Raw genomic sequence first — 13,737 nt, 5'->3', positions numbered from 1 at the left:
TGCATGCAGTTCCATGGTGCCCCAGAACAATTACAACAGTAACATCACAGATCACCATAACAAATACAATGAAAAGGTTTCTCGATAGTATGAAAATTACTAAATTGTGACAGAGACATGAAGTTAGCAAATGCTTTTGGAAAAGTAGCATCCGTAGACTTAATTGATACAGGGTTGCCATAAACCTTCAATTTGTTCTTTTTTTAATGTTCATTTATTTATGTACACGTGCGTGTACAAGTGGGGTGGGAGCAGAGATAGATGGAAAGAGAGAATCTCAGGGCTCACACAGGGCTCAGTCTCACAAACTGTGAGATCATGACCTGAGCTAAAATCAGGAGTCGGACACTTAACTGATTAAGGCACCCAGGCACCCCATAAACCTTCAGTTTGTAAGAAATGCAGTGCAATCCAAAGTGCAATAAGATGAAGTATGCCTATATAAGAATGGTTTGGAATCTAAAAAGATTTAAATGCTTCTAATAAGGAAATGTACTTACATGTAAAATTAGTTTCTAAAGACAGAAAATTCTAGTTGAATTGGTTTTGTTTTTATTTCAGAGAGAGCAGGGGAGGGGGTGAGAGAGAGAATCCCAAGTAGGCTCCACACTTGGAGTGGATCCTACCACCCTGGGATCATGACCTGAGCCAAAATCAAGAGTGAAACACAACTGACTTAGCCCTCCAGACACCCCTATTTAAGTTAATAAAAAAACATGTATTTTTATGAAAAATTACTTTTTCAACCAACTTTTAATTATTAAAAGTAAAGCATAGGGAATATAGTCAAGAATATTTTAGTAACATTTATATAGTGACATGGTGATTGCAGTTGCCATGGTGAGCATTGAGTAATGTATAAAACTGTCAAATCACCATGTTATACAGCCGAAACTGATATAACATTGTATGTTAATTATACTACTATTTAAAAAATAAAAGATTTTCCAGTTGATTATATTCATAAATTGTGTATTTTTTGAAAATAAGCAACATATTTAAGATTTTGGTAATACATGAGCCTCGTATTAGGTTAAATTCTTTTACATTGCTTTTAAAATTTTTATGCTTTAAGTTCTATTGTAATAATTTACCCCTGTGTAAATTCATACGGGACAACCACGAATTTTTTTTAACAGTTTGTTTAAGTGCTATCAAATAAATATATTTCCTGGGCTTCAAAGTAGTTAATTGAATTTCAATAAAGAGCAGATATAACTTTTAAAAAAATAAGTATTAGCTGATTAATATGTAGAATAATGTTAGCACTCTTAATTCCATCAGTTTGTTCCATTAGCTGTCTGGTCCTTTAAAAGAAAAACATGAAGTCTGGCTGCCTGTTGTAATTTTGCATATATTAAAATGTAAATACATAAATAATTTTCTCTTTTGTCTTGTGAGGCTAGAAGGTCCAGCCTAAAAAACGTGTCTGACCTTTTTGTGATGGGAGGAGCTCTTGTTTTAGAATCTGCAGCTCTCTTGCACTGGCTAGAGAGAGAGGGTTATGGACCTCTAGGAATGACCGGAATATCCATGGGAGGACATGTAAGCCTTTTAATTTCAACTGATACTTAATTGTGATTATGTTTGTAAGATCTAGAGAATGTAGTTATTTTAAAAATTTACTTAAGATGTAGAATTAATTTTAGTCTTGGCAAAAGCAGGAACAGGTTTTAAACTTTTCCCATTATAATGATTTTTTTTTGTATGATTTATATAGACAATGATTGTACTTCATAGTCATAGCTCAGGTATTGACTTTAATTTAATATTGTATTAAAAGTTAATTTTTATAAAATTTAACTTTTCACATCTGAAATATAAGTGACTTACTTTGCTGTTAAATTGGTGAAGATAGCAAATGTAGAAAATACTTTTCATTTATCTCTTATTGCTGTCCCCAGTGATAAAGAGGTACCTGTTATACCTTTGTCTTCTAGAATATACTGAAACAGCCTCCTAATTGGTTTCTCTTTCTCTAGTCTTTTCTTTCATTAAACTTCTTAGTTTTTCTCCACACCATAACTAGAGTGATTTTCCTAAATCTCATCTGTCCTCTCTCCTGCTTAAAACCTGCCAAAGGCTTGCTATTCCAGTGGGCTTTAGATATGCTGGGTGCTAGCATTCTCCTAGTGCCTTCTCATGCCTTTTCACCTAACCAAATAACAGTTTGCCCTTCTGGTTTCAGTCTAGAGCTTACTTCCAATGAGAAGTTCCTCCACTCACAGCCTAAACCCTAGACTGTACTTCATCTCTTATTAGTACTTTTTTCACTGCATTTTGATTACTTGTTTAGCAGTTTTTCTCCATGAAGCAGTAGGTTCAGTAAGGGCTATTGATATGCTCTAATTGTTTCCTGAACATATTAGTCACTCCATACATTTTAAAAGAAACAACAACAAAATATATATAGTTTTCTGTAAGTAATTTGAATTATAAAATTAAGTTTAAAAACTGGCTAAAATTCAGAAATATTATTAGTGAAATTGAAGGGTGGACAATTATTTATTTTCCCTAACTAGTAATGTTTGCATTGTTATGACCTAGATTAGGATCTTAGAACTTTCACCTGAACTACTGCCTATACTGGTTGGTTTCCTACCTCAGATCTTACTCTTTCCAATCAGTCTTATGAACTGCTATCATTTTAGCTTCCTTGAATCACTTCTTTGACATTGCCACTCTTTTGTTCAGGCCTCTTTATTAATTTCCCATTATATACAGAGCAAAAGGGACCTCTCATCTGTTGCTATTCAGTCTTTCCAGCCTACCTATCTCCCTCACCCCATTCACCATATATGCCCTATTGACCAGCCAAAGTAAGTTATATTGGCTATTTTCCTAGCAGACTTTGCACTTTTTCACCATCTTGCCTTTGATCATGTTGTCTTCTTTATATAGAAGACAAGACCCCATCTTTCATTTCCCCTAAAGGACAGCCATTTCATGAAGCCTTCTCTGATTCCCCTAGCCAAAAAATAACTTTTCCTTTCTCTAAACACACACATTACATTATATAAGTTATATAATTTGTTTTGTAGTTCACCAGCTTTTTTACAGTCAGCCTCAAAGGTCTGAGATTTTATAGTTGTGATTTTGTTGTCACTGAGCAGGTCACTTAAGTACGGAGTGTGATTAGCCTCCTGCCTAGCGTCTACATTTCAGCATGTTTGCTCTATATTTACCCAGTAGAAAGTAGTTCTCTGTGGAAGGTCTTGAGATTACTTAAAATTTTCCAATGTACTTTATTACTTTCTAAGGGAGAAGTTATATGTTGTTGTTGAATTTATGATTTGGGGTTTCACAAGGTTGCTAGACATTCTCATGAGTATTTAGAGATTTTTTAAGATTTTATTTTTAAGTAATCTCTTTACCCAATGTGGGGCTCAAACTTACAACCCTGAGATCAAGAGTCGCATGCTCTACCAACTGAGCCAGCCAGGCACTCCAAGTATTTAGAGATTTTGTGTTTATGTCTTATCTTACCAATTACTACTTTCTTCATAGTAAATGAAGTCTTACCAGACTACTTTCTTCATAGTAAATAGTTTTCATTTTAATGAATAGAAATTTAAACAGAAGCTCTCTGACTGTTAAACATATTTCAGATGGCTTCCTTAGCAGTATCCAACTGGCCTAAGCCCATGCCATTGATCCCATGCCTGTCTTGGTCCACAGCATCTGGAGTCTTCACTACGGTAATTTAATTGCAATTAATACTTAAATAGCTATATGTAATGAAAGGTAATTGTTTTGGGGGTTCCTAAAATCCCCTCCAGATTTGGTGGTTCTCTAGAAGAAATCACAGGACATACCACCTAGTATTACTCACAACTAAGACTTATTATATCAAAAGGATACAATACAGAATTAGCAAAGGGAAAAGGCACATGAGGCAAAGTCCAGAGGAAATCAAGCACAACCTTCCACTGGAAGCTCACAGGCTGTGTTTAATTCCTCTAGCAATGCGTTATGACACTATGTACAAAATGTCCATCAGTGAAGGTTGATTGAGCCTGGGAGTCCAGGGTTTTTATCAGGGGTCAATCACTTAGGCAGTCTCTGCCTCATGTACCAAAACTCCAGAGGGAAAGTATGTGTTCAGCAGAAACTACACTGTTTGTCACAATGACTTTATGATTTATCACTTTATCATTTAGAAAGATATATATTGGGGCAAAGAACTGTTTATTAGTCCAGTTCCCAGACTCTAATCAAGGGCCAACATTGCAAGTAGAGCTTTCTAAAGATAGGAAATCTCAAGCCTGCTATGTTTACTCTTTTCTGCACATTAATAATAAAATTATTGGACAAAATGTTTGATAGTGTGGTTTGATCTTAATTTAGTTTGTTATTTCAGGGTGTGCTAAGTAAATCGATTAATTGGAGGGAGCTGGAAAAGCAGTATTATACACAGACAGTTTATGAAGAAGAAATTATTCACATGCTTGAATATTGTGGAGTAAGTATTTTTAATTTCTGCGTAACATTGGAGGGGGGCAAAAGTTGATTGTGTTTCACGTTTTCAATTTTTAAAAAGAATTGCAAATTTGTTAAAAGGCAGTACTGTTTTTTAGTTTTTAAGATTCTTCATTTTAAAATAAAATATAAATAGGGGCACCTGGGTGGCTCAGTTAAGCCTCTGACTCTCGATTTCAGCTCAGGTTATGATCTCACAGTTGTGACATCAAGCCCCACGTCAGGCTCTGTGCTAACAGCATGGAGCCTGCTTGGGATTTTCTCTCTCCATCTCTCTCTCTGCCCCTCCCCTGCTTGCACTCACTCTCTCTCTCTCTCAAAAATAAATAAACATTTTAAAAATAAATAAAAGAAAATATAGATATAAAAAATCGTGCAAAGCAAATGTATGGCTTACAACATTTATTAAACAGAAAACCTGTTTGTAATAGGCCAAGAATAGAAATTGACCACCCAACACAGAAACCACTCCCATGTGTCCTAATTAAAAAGCTCTTCTCCCCGCACTGCTAATCATTACCCTTATTTTTATAGTAATTACTTCCTTCTGTTTTTAAAATAATTTTATTGTCCAAATATGTATCCTTATATACTACAATTCTTTTTTTTGATGTGCTTTTCTGTGTCTTTTAATCTGTAAGTTCCCTTCCATTCCTTTCCTTTTCCTTATAATTTATCTGTTGAAGAATTTAGACTATTTACCTTTAGAGTTTCTCACCATCTAGATATTTTTTATTGCATTCTCATGGTATAGTTTAGCATGTTCACTCATGCTCTGTATTGCCTGAAAGTTGGCAGCTGGGTCTAGAGGCTTGATTAAACTCAGTTTTTATTTCTTTGGTAGGAGTGTTGGAAGCACATAATGTCCGGTTGTCTCTATTTTGTGGTGTAAGCCTTCATTGATGTTTAATGCCTATGTCTATTAGTGGAGGACTGCAAAATACTGATATTCTAAATCTGTCATTTTTTTATTTATTAATTTTAACACTTGTATAAAAAGGCACTTATTGGTTACCTATTATTTGGCTCAGTTCATATATGAAAGGCAGGATAAATGCTTGATATCTTTCCCTTAATTTACTAGTTTTCAAGATAATGAATTGGTTCCCTCTTAGTCTCCTAAGGTGACCAATTCCTTTCATGGTTTTTTTCTTTTTATGAATTTTTAAATTTTATACATTCAGTTTGGAAGTTACCAAGGATCTCAAGAAATCTCAGAAAGAAAAAACATCTATACTATCAATTAGGACTTTTTATTTATGATTACATATAAATCTCACTCTTGTAAAGGAAATCTATCTTGCATAACCTCAAAGGGTATTTACTTGCCTAAGAACTTTGTAACAAAATATCTCTACCTGCTGGTTAGTTCCTTGTGTTCCGCCATACATATAATAAAAAAATGCCTATATTTCAGAACTTATGATAAAACTCAATATGCATCTTTTGAAAGGGATGTCAAAAACTTTGGTTGTCTGAAACAGCAGTGTAGTCTTACCCAGCACTTTTTTTATGTCTCTGACTCTTGGTGGTTGTATACAGCTCTTTTTGTCTCAGAACTTGTTCACAGCAATACATATTCAGGGAATGTCAAGATGGCTTCCTTTTTTGTTATAAAAACTGTGTTTTTCTAATCAAAAGCAGTTAAAGTTGTTGGTGTACCCCTCTGAGTAATTCTGGGGTGCTTGATCTTACATTTCTCAATGTTTTTAGGTGTACAGTTCTTTGGTCCAGATGACTCTAGTGATTTTTTCTGTTAACCAAGTTGTTGGATTTTTTTTCCTGCCTTCAGTCAATTTTTCATTCTTTAATTTTTTAAATAGCTTATAGGTCATATGTTCAAGCATCAAAAAGTATAAAAAGGCATATAATGAAACAGTTCCTACCCGTACTCCCAATTTGCCTAGGTCCTATCTCCCTCAACAAATAACCCACTATTTATTAATGTTTCAAGGGATTTTTCAAACCAATAGAAATATGACCTTTTTTCTTACCTTTTTTTATGGACTATACACAAATGTTTCCTTTTTCTTTTTTACTGCTGCATGAGAGTATATGGATGGACATACCATGATTCATTAACTAGTTCCCTGTTGATGGGTATTAATGTTGTTTCTTATTTTTCACTAGTAACAAACACTGCCGCCATGAATAAATTTCACAAGTATAAATTCCTAGAAATGTTGTTCCATTTGTAATGTGGTTAGATTTTGTCTAATTCTAGTTGTTTCAATTTTTACTACCAGCAGGAACATGTGTATCTGTTTTCCCATAATTTCACAAATTCAGTGTGTTAGCAAACTTATGGGTTTCATTTTTTTTTTTGTCAACCTAATGGTGAAAATTGGTATTGTTTTTACTTAGTTTATTTAAGTGAAATTGAACATGTTTATAAGTTTAAGGGTAATTTATATTTCATTTTCTGTGACCTTTATGTGCATATCCTTTGCTCACTTTTTCTATTGTGGTTTTGGACTTTATATTCATTTCTAGCTTTTAATAAATTAAAGCAGTTAGCTCTTTGTCATATAAGTTGCAAATATATTTTCCCAGGCTGTCATTTTTTTTCTTTTGACTTTGTCTTTAGTATTTAACAACGTTTATTTTTACTTAAATTACATTGTACTTACAAGTCTTTAAACTTAGTACATCCTTTTGAGATTTTAATAGGTAATATTTTTTCCTTGATAATTTTTAATTCTTCTTAATTCAGCCTAAGAAAGGGATTTGAGGTAGCTGATGTGTTACTGCCAGGATACACTCATAAGGCTTTTGGAAGTTCTAAGATTAAGGCAGATCATGAATTTCAAAACTTTAGCAATAAAAACATGATGCAGACTAAATGATACCCTTTATTGTTTAATAGGAAACATTAAGCAATGTAGTATAAGTCATTTATCTTAGTCCTCAGATAAATTCTGAAATCTCTTTTTTCTCTGTTATTTTTTAAGTTATCAAATATATGCAACATAAAATTTACTATTTCAACCATTTTTAAGTGTACAGTTCAATGGTGTTAATAAATGCATTCACATTGTTGTGCAGCCATCACCTTTGTCCATCACCACCATCCATCTCCAGAACTTTTTCATTTTACTGAACTGAAGCTCTGTACCCATTAAACAGTAACTCTTCATTACCCCCTCCTTCCAGCCCCTGGCAATCCCCACTCTATTTTCTGTCTCTATAAATTTGACTACTCTAGGTACCTCATAAAACTTAAAATCATACAGTATTTGGTCTTTGTTTCTGGCTTATTCATTTAGTGTAATGTCTTCAAAGTTCATCCATTGTCGTATGTATCAGAATTTTGTTCCCTTTTAAGACTAAATGATAATCCATTGTATGTCTATAGCACATTTGGTTTATTTATTCATTGATGGACATTTGTGTTTTCTTTTTATTTTAACAAGGTTGTTAAATAAAATGTATTTTATACTAAATGATGTCTTCTTTTGTATATTTAGACAGATTCTTTCAAAATGGGACAAGAGTTTGTGAAACGCTTCCCTATTGGTGCAGACAAGCTAACTAACCTTAATCTGGTGTCTAGAACTTTAAATTTAGATATGACAGACCAAGTTGTATCCCAAAAACCTAGTGACTACCATCAATCTAATAAAACATCTATCAGTGCCACATCAGAAGGACTCTTGTTGCAAGATACCTCTAAGATGGAGTGCTTCAATCAAACACTTTCACCCAATAAAAGTAGTTATACAAGCTGTGGCCCTCAGTCATATCACCTACTCAGTAAAGAACAAAGAAGAAATAATCTTCAGAAAGAATCTTTAATATTCATGAAAGGAGTCATGGATGAATGTACTCATGTGGCAAATTTCTCAGGTACCAATTTTATATGAAATGGAGAATGTTTGCTGATAGTAAATATTTGTGAAATATTTTTAAGGATGCTTTACATTTTAAGGATGTTTACAAAATAATTTCATATTTTCAAGAGTATGTTTATTGTTGGCTCCAAAATGTATTTCACAGGATAAGTTGATTATTTAAATATATTTTATCCATGAAAATCTAAATCCATCTAATTAGGGGTGCCTGGGTGGCTCAGTTGGTTAAGCATCCAGCTCTTGATTTCAGCTCAAGTCATGATCTCACAGTTTGTGCAAGCCCTACGTCGGGCTCTGTGCTGACAGCATGGGGCCTGCTTGGGATTCTCTCTCTCCCTCTCTCTCTCTCTCTCTCTCTCTCTGAGTCCCTGCCCTGCTAGTGTGCACTCGTGCACTCACTCTCTCCTAAAAAATAAATGAGTAAACTTAAAAAAAAATCCATCTTAATTAACTAAAAATATATTGGATTTCATACCTTCTTTAGAATGTTCATCTCATTGTATTAGAGATGAATATTATGATATTATGTAATATTATAGTTGATTTTTAATCAAAAAGTTGTAATTTGACCAACTTGACTTACTGTACTATCAAGTATGTTTTATTTTCTAATATGATAGTATTTATATAAAAATCTTAGAACTTTTTAAAAGTATATATGTTGCATCTTTTAAAATTCCATACCTAGTTCCAGTTGACCCAAGCCTCATTATAGTGGTTCAAGCCAAAGAAGATGCCTACATTCCACGAACAGGAGTTCGAAGTCTACAAGAAATCTGGCCCGGTTGTGAAATCCGGTATCTAGAAGGGGGTCATATTAGTGCTTATCTTTTTAAACAAGGACTCTTCAGGTAAGATGATTGGTCTAACATCTATTTATTTGGTTTCATAATTTTTTTGCCTCAAAAAACTTAGAGGATTGGGTATTTTTATTGTACGTTTTAGTCCACTTTCCTTTTTTTCCTTCCCCACTCAGTTCTCACCTTGTGGTATTCTTACCTATCTCATCCTCTTCTTGTTTCTTCTAAAGAACTGGAGAAGTTGTATGATAGGCATATTTTATTGTGTGTTTTTACACTCTTCAAATATTAATAGCCAGGTATTTTAGGGTATAGGGAGGAACACAGTTTGCAAAACTTGCTTTGGTTCATTATGAGTTTTTCACTCCACTCTTTTCTTCTCTCAAGATGGCATAAGTATCTGTGGAATAATTGAGCAATGTTTTTCCGTAGCAAGTGAATATGGAATCTTAAGTGAGAAGTGAAATATTGGTTTTAATGCTAATAACCTTATATGACTCCAGTATTTATTAGAACTTACAAAAACCTTTGATTCTGTATCTCTAGTATTTTACAGCCTTTATTATTTCTACTTCTATTCAGATTTAATGGCAAAAGGTTATCATTGGAATATATTTATCATTAATGGTTAAGTGTATTAGTTCACATAAAGTGCTTAGTACCCTGTCCATGATATGTTTCAAAACTGCCAGCTGCAGGGCTGTCTGGGTGGCTCAATCAGTTAAGCATCCGACTTCAGCTCAGGTCATGATCTCAACAGTTCATGGGTTCGAGCCCTGCATCAGGCTCTGTGCTGATAGCTTGGAGCCTGGAGCCTGCTTCAGTTTCTGTGTGTCCCTCTCTCTCTGCCTCTCCCCTGCGCGCGCTCTCTCTCTCTCTCTTTCTCTCTCAAAAATAAATAAAACCATTAAAAAAACAAAATAAAACTGCCAGCTTTATAGCTATATAATAGAAGAATTGTGTGTACTATATGTTTGACATGTTTTAGCTCTTTTTAATCCAAGAAGTAATTTTGTATGTTGTCACTCATTTACTTCAACTTTTAGATGTCACCTTAAATGTCCAATTAAGATACCTTGTGAAAGTACTATAGGAAACAAAGGCTTTTTCTTTTTCTTTTTCTTTTCTTTTTTTTTTTAAGGCTTTTGCTTTTAAGTTCAGTTGCTAGGCACATGTGTTTTTCTGGACAAAAAATATCCTTATCTTAATTTATGAAGTAAATTGAATACTACATTATGAAAAGTGTAGTGTAGCCAATTAATTTTCAACAAGTGACTTACATATATACTTTATATTTTTCACATACATAGTATATAAATACATAGATATTATATAAGTTCGAATTCATCATCAGTTGAAAGCACATTTGAGGTTTTCTAGTAGTGGTGAAGTTACGTGGACCCAAACACCTATCCTCAGATACCTGCCTCTTTCAGACCTATTTGGAGAGGAAGTCAGGTTGCAAGCCACAGGTGATTTTGGAAATAACTAACAATAAAAGTACTGTCTTCCTTTTTTGTTCATTACTTATAGTTCTTCTTTCATATTTAATTTAGACGTGCCATCTATGATGCATTTGAACGCTTCCTCCATAAATATGCTAACTAATTGGATCACTGTATATAACCAGTATGGCCATCATATTGTTTACAAAAGGAGTTTCATCCTTTGATGATGTGAAGAACAAGCAGACAGCACTAAATATCTAATTTGTATTAATTTAGTCTGGAACTCATATAAATCAGTCATTAACAATCTTTAAATACATTTAAATAATTTTAAACCAATATTTGGATGAAATAATGTTGAAATATTTTGTTACTGTTTTGTGGGAATCCCATATACTCAATGTCTAGTCTGTTGTTGCTATTTATGAAAACTTTAACTTTTTAATTGTGAATAATTTATTAATTAAGATAAATTTATTCATTGAAGCCCTATTGGTTTTTAAAGAACTGCTAAATCAAACTAAGTTTGTAATAACATCAGCCTGTATTGTATACCCTTATGTGATAGTTCTACTATTGACTTGATTTGAGAACATGTTTCTTTCCTTTTATGATTCATAGTGAATTTATAATCTTATTTTCAATTTAATCTCTGCCATGGAAATACTTCATGGTGTGTAAAACGCAGTGTTAACTTTGAATTCTAAAAAATTCCTAATGGCGTCATACATAAGTGGTTTTAATAATTAAAACAAATTGGGAATGCAAATAAGATGCATATGACTTGGCTGTACTTTGAGACTTTGCCAAATACTAGGTTAGAAAACAATGCCAAACCTATTTCCCCTAATTAAAAAGTGTCAGTTCATCAAAAATGGAAATAATGAAAGACTTACTGCATTACTTGATACTGTGTCTTAACATTTTCTTGTATACCTACTCTGGGTTTCCTAAATATCTAACTTTAGTTAGATACACTTAAACAGCTTTGGCTTTTAATTTCAGAAATTAAAGGCCATATATGAAATTGATTTGTTCCATATGAGTTTATTTTACAGAAAAGTTATAGTAACTACTAACTTTTTTAAGGGAAAGATTATATGGCTAGATTTGGTGCTGTGCTTTCGTTTTATGTTAAGCTTCTCAAGCTAAGATCTAAAATGTTTGAAAAAAGTAGAAAGTATTTTTGAGTATTGTATCAAGGTTTGGAATAAATGTACTTGAGTTTTATTTGTTTGAAATCTGTTTTGTCTGTGGATTATTTTAAAATATGTATTCCTAGTGTAGCAAGGATATTTGAATTATAATGTGCCTTCATAGCCTTTTAAAATATTTTGTTACTCTAATGTTCTCATCACCTTAACTTTTAAAAGCTATTTAAAAGTCACTAATGTGAAGTCATTAATGGTATACAAAATCGTAAATTCTGTGAAACTGCTTTGGCATAGGAAACCAAACCAACTTGGTTACAGCCATTTGGTCTTTAGCAGTTTTATATCTTCAGATTAGAACCTTTACTTTTAACTGAAAATATAAAATATACTAAAATTTTTAAACAAAATACCCTTTAAAGATAAAGTAAAATTTATTGTTAACTGAATTACAAGCATTTTCTTCATATATAGTGAGGCAATATGATTGAATGCTTTCTGAACTATGGCTTTAGTAATTTATTACTAAATAAATTTAGAAATTTATTTTTCACCTAAATATTTCTTACTAAGCAGTAATGTACTGTGGTATATAACTTTCTATTGGTAAAAGAATGAAATTTCATTTCATTTTAATTAACTCTTAGGCATAACTAATTTTTCCCAAATGTGAAAGGAGGTATTTTAAAAATTTCATCTCTTAAGCAGATGTTTTAAAGAATATATCCATGCAACTTCCTAAATTGATTAATTCAAGGTGCAAAATACCTTATCCTAAAGTTTTTTTTATCCATACATCCCAAAATAGTGACTCAAGCTTCATATATCTGTGTAGAAAACACACACACACACACACACACTATATATATAGTGTGTGTGTGTGTGTGTGTGTGTGTGTGTATATATATATATACACACACACACACACACACACACACACATACATATATAGACAACATATATATTTTTAAAAGTGCAGTCTGCCATTTTGAGAATTGGGTATATAAACTACTAGAAATTCATTTAGGCCACAGTTGCAAACTGGCAGTATTGGTATTCAGGCAGCTTGGCCCACAGCTGTTTTATTCAGTGTGCATAATGTTTTAAAATTGTTGTAATTTGAAGTCTTTCAACTGGGCATGCATTCCCTAGTTTGCCACAGCCTACTAGACTCCTTATATAAGGCTGCTTCACTACTCTTTGTGTTTCCTACTTAGCCCTGAACACATCTGAGTTTGAGACCCCTGATTTAGATCTGTGGTTAGAAATTTCTGAATTTCATGATTTGCTGTTGTAATTACTATTAATTATTTTATCATAGCATTTTAGATTGTTTGTTATGAATGTCATTTTTTAATGTGGTGCTTTCTCTTGGAAAGATTATTAAATTAATACTGTAACTGAAAAAATTTTTAATAATTTCTGAATATTTTATACTTCACAATAAAAGTCTCTTAAAATTAATTATTTCATATATTCAAGAGGATTTATTCTAAATACAAAAAACATGTGCACATTTGATTGTGTCCAAACTTGAATTGACTGTGTGTTCCTTCTTAGTTCTATTGTAAACCAAACAAGGTAAGGCAGAAATAAGCAAGGGAGGCTCTATCAGAATAGTATTCAGTAACTGCAACAAGAGTCAAATTTACCCCCAAGTTGTGTGATCTCAGGGAAACTATGATAGAAGATAGGATTGTGTAGGCAGAGGGAAAGATTAGGGCCTGAGGTCCCTGGATGGGGAAAAACACCTATTTTGGAACAATGCTGGGAGTGTCTAACCACAGGAAGTCCCCTCAGTCATGAGGTTCCTCTTAAGAATGTAACAGACCCCACCTACTCCTCCTCAGGTTTCCCCTCTGGAATTTGACAGAAGACTTAAGTATGGCCATAGACCACCCCTCATACAATGGAAATGAGCCAATCAGAAATGGACAACCCAGCATGTAGAACTATCAAGCCAATAAGGATAGAAACTGAGAAGGAACAAGGGGAAATGGAGGGGGGA

The 13,737-nt window shown here is 33.1% G+C and overlaps 1 protein-coding gene and 1 long non-coding RNA gene across 2 annotated transcripts in view; one reads left to right on the top strand and one right to left on the bottom strand.

Annotated features, from left to right (window-relative positions):
- The window catches only part of ABHD18 (abhydrolase domain containing 18), a 45,173-nt gene extending 33,354 nt beyond the window's left edge, over window positions 1-11,819 (top strand). Inside the window, exons 8-13 of the mRNA XM_058721425.1 lie at window positions 1,407-1,545; window positions 3,609-3,698; window positions 4,361-4,462; window positions 7,947-8,325; window positions 9,019-9,181; window positions 10,687-11,819. Coding sequence (XP_058577408.1) covers window positions 1,407-1,545; window positions 3,609-3,698; window positions 4,361-4,462; window positions 7,947-8,325; window positions 9,019-9,181; window positions 10,687-10,738 — 925 coding nt within the window. The 3' untranslated portion in view covers window positions 10,739-11,819. The remainder of the gene's footprint in view (window positions 1-1,406; window positions 1,546-3,608; window positions 3,699-4,360; window positions 4,463-7,946; window positions 8,326-9,018; window positions 9,182-10,686) is intronic.
- A 583-nt stretch (window positions 11,820-12,402) lies between these two features.
- LOC131507093 (uncharacterized) lies at window positions 12,403-12,806 on the bottom strand. The gene is made up of 2 exons (XR_009259324.1): window positions 12,652-12,806; window positions 12,403-12,588 (listed from the first exon to the last, which is right to left on the bottom strand). It is a non-coding gene; the product is annotated as an uncharacterized LOC131507093 (long non-coding RNA).
- Window positions 12,807-13,737: the final 931 nt, after the last annotated feature.

Source organism: Neofelis nebulosa, chromosome 3 (assembly GCF_028018385.1).
Source record: "Neofelis nebulosa isolate mNeoNeb1 chromosome 3, mNeoNeb1.pri, whole genome shotgun sequence".
NCBI classification, from domain to species: domain Eukaryota; kingdom Metazoa; phylum Chordata; class Mammalia; order Carnivora; family Felidae; genus Neofelis; species Neofelis nebulosa.
The sequence above is the reverse complement of the archived record's forward strand: the minus strand, read 5'-3'. Positions and strand labels throughout refer to the sequence as shown.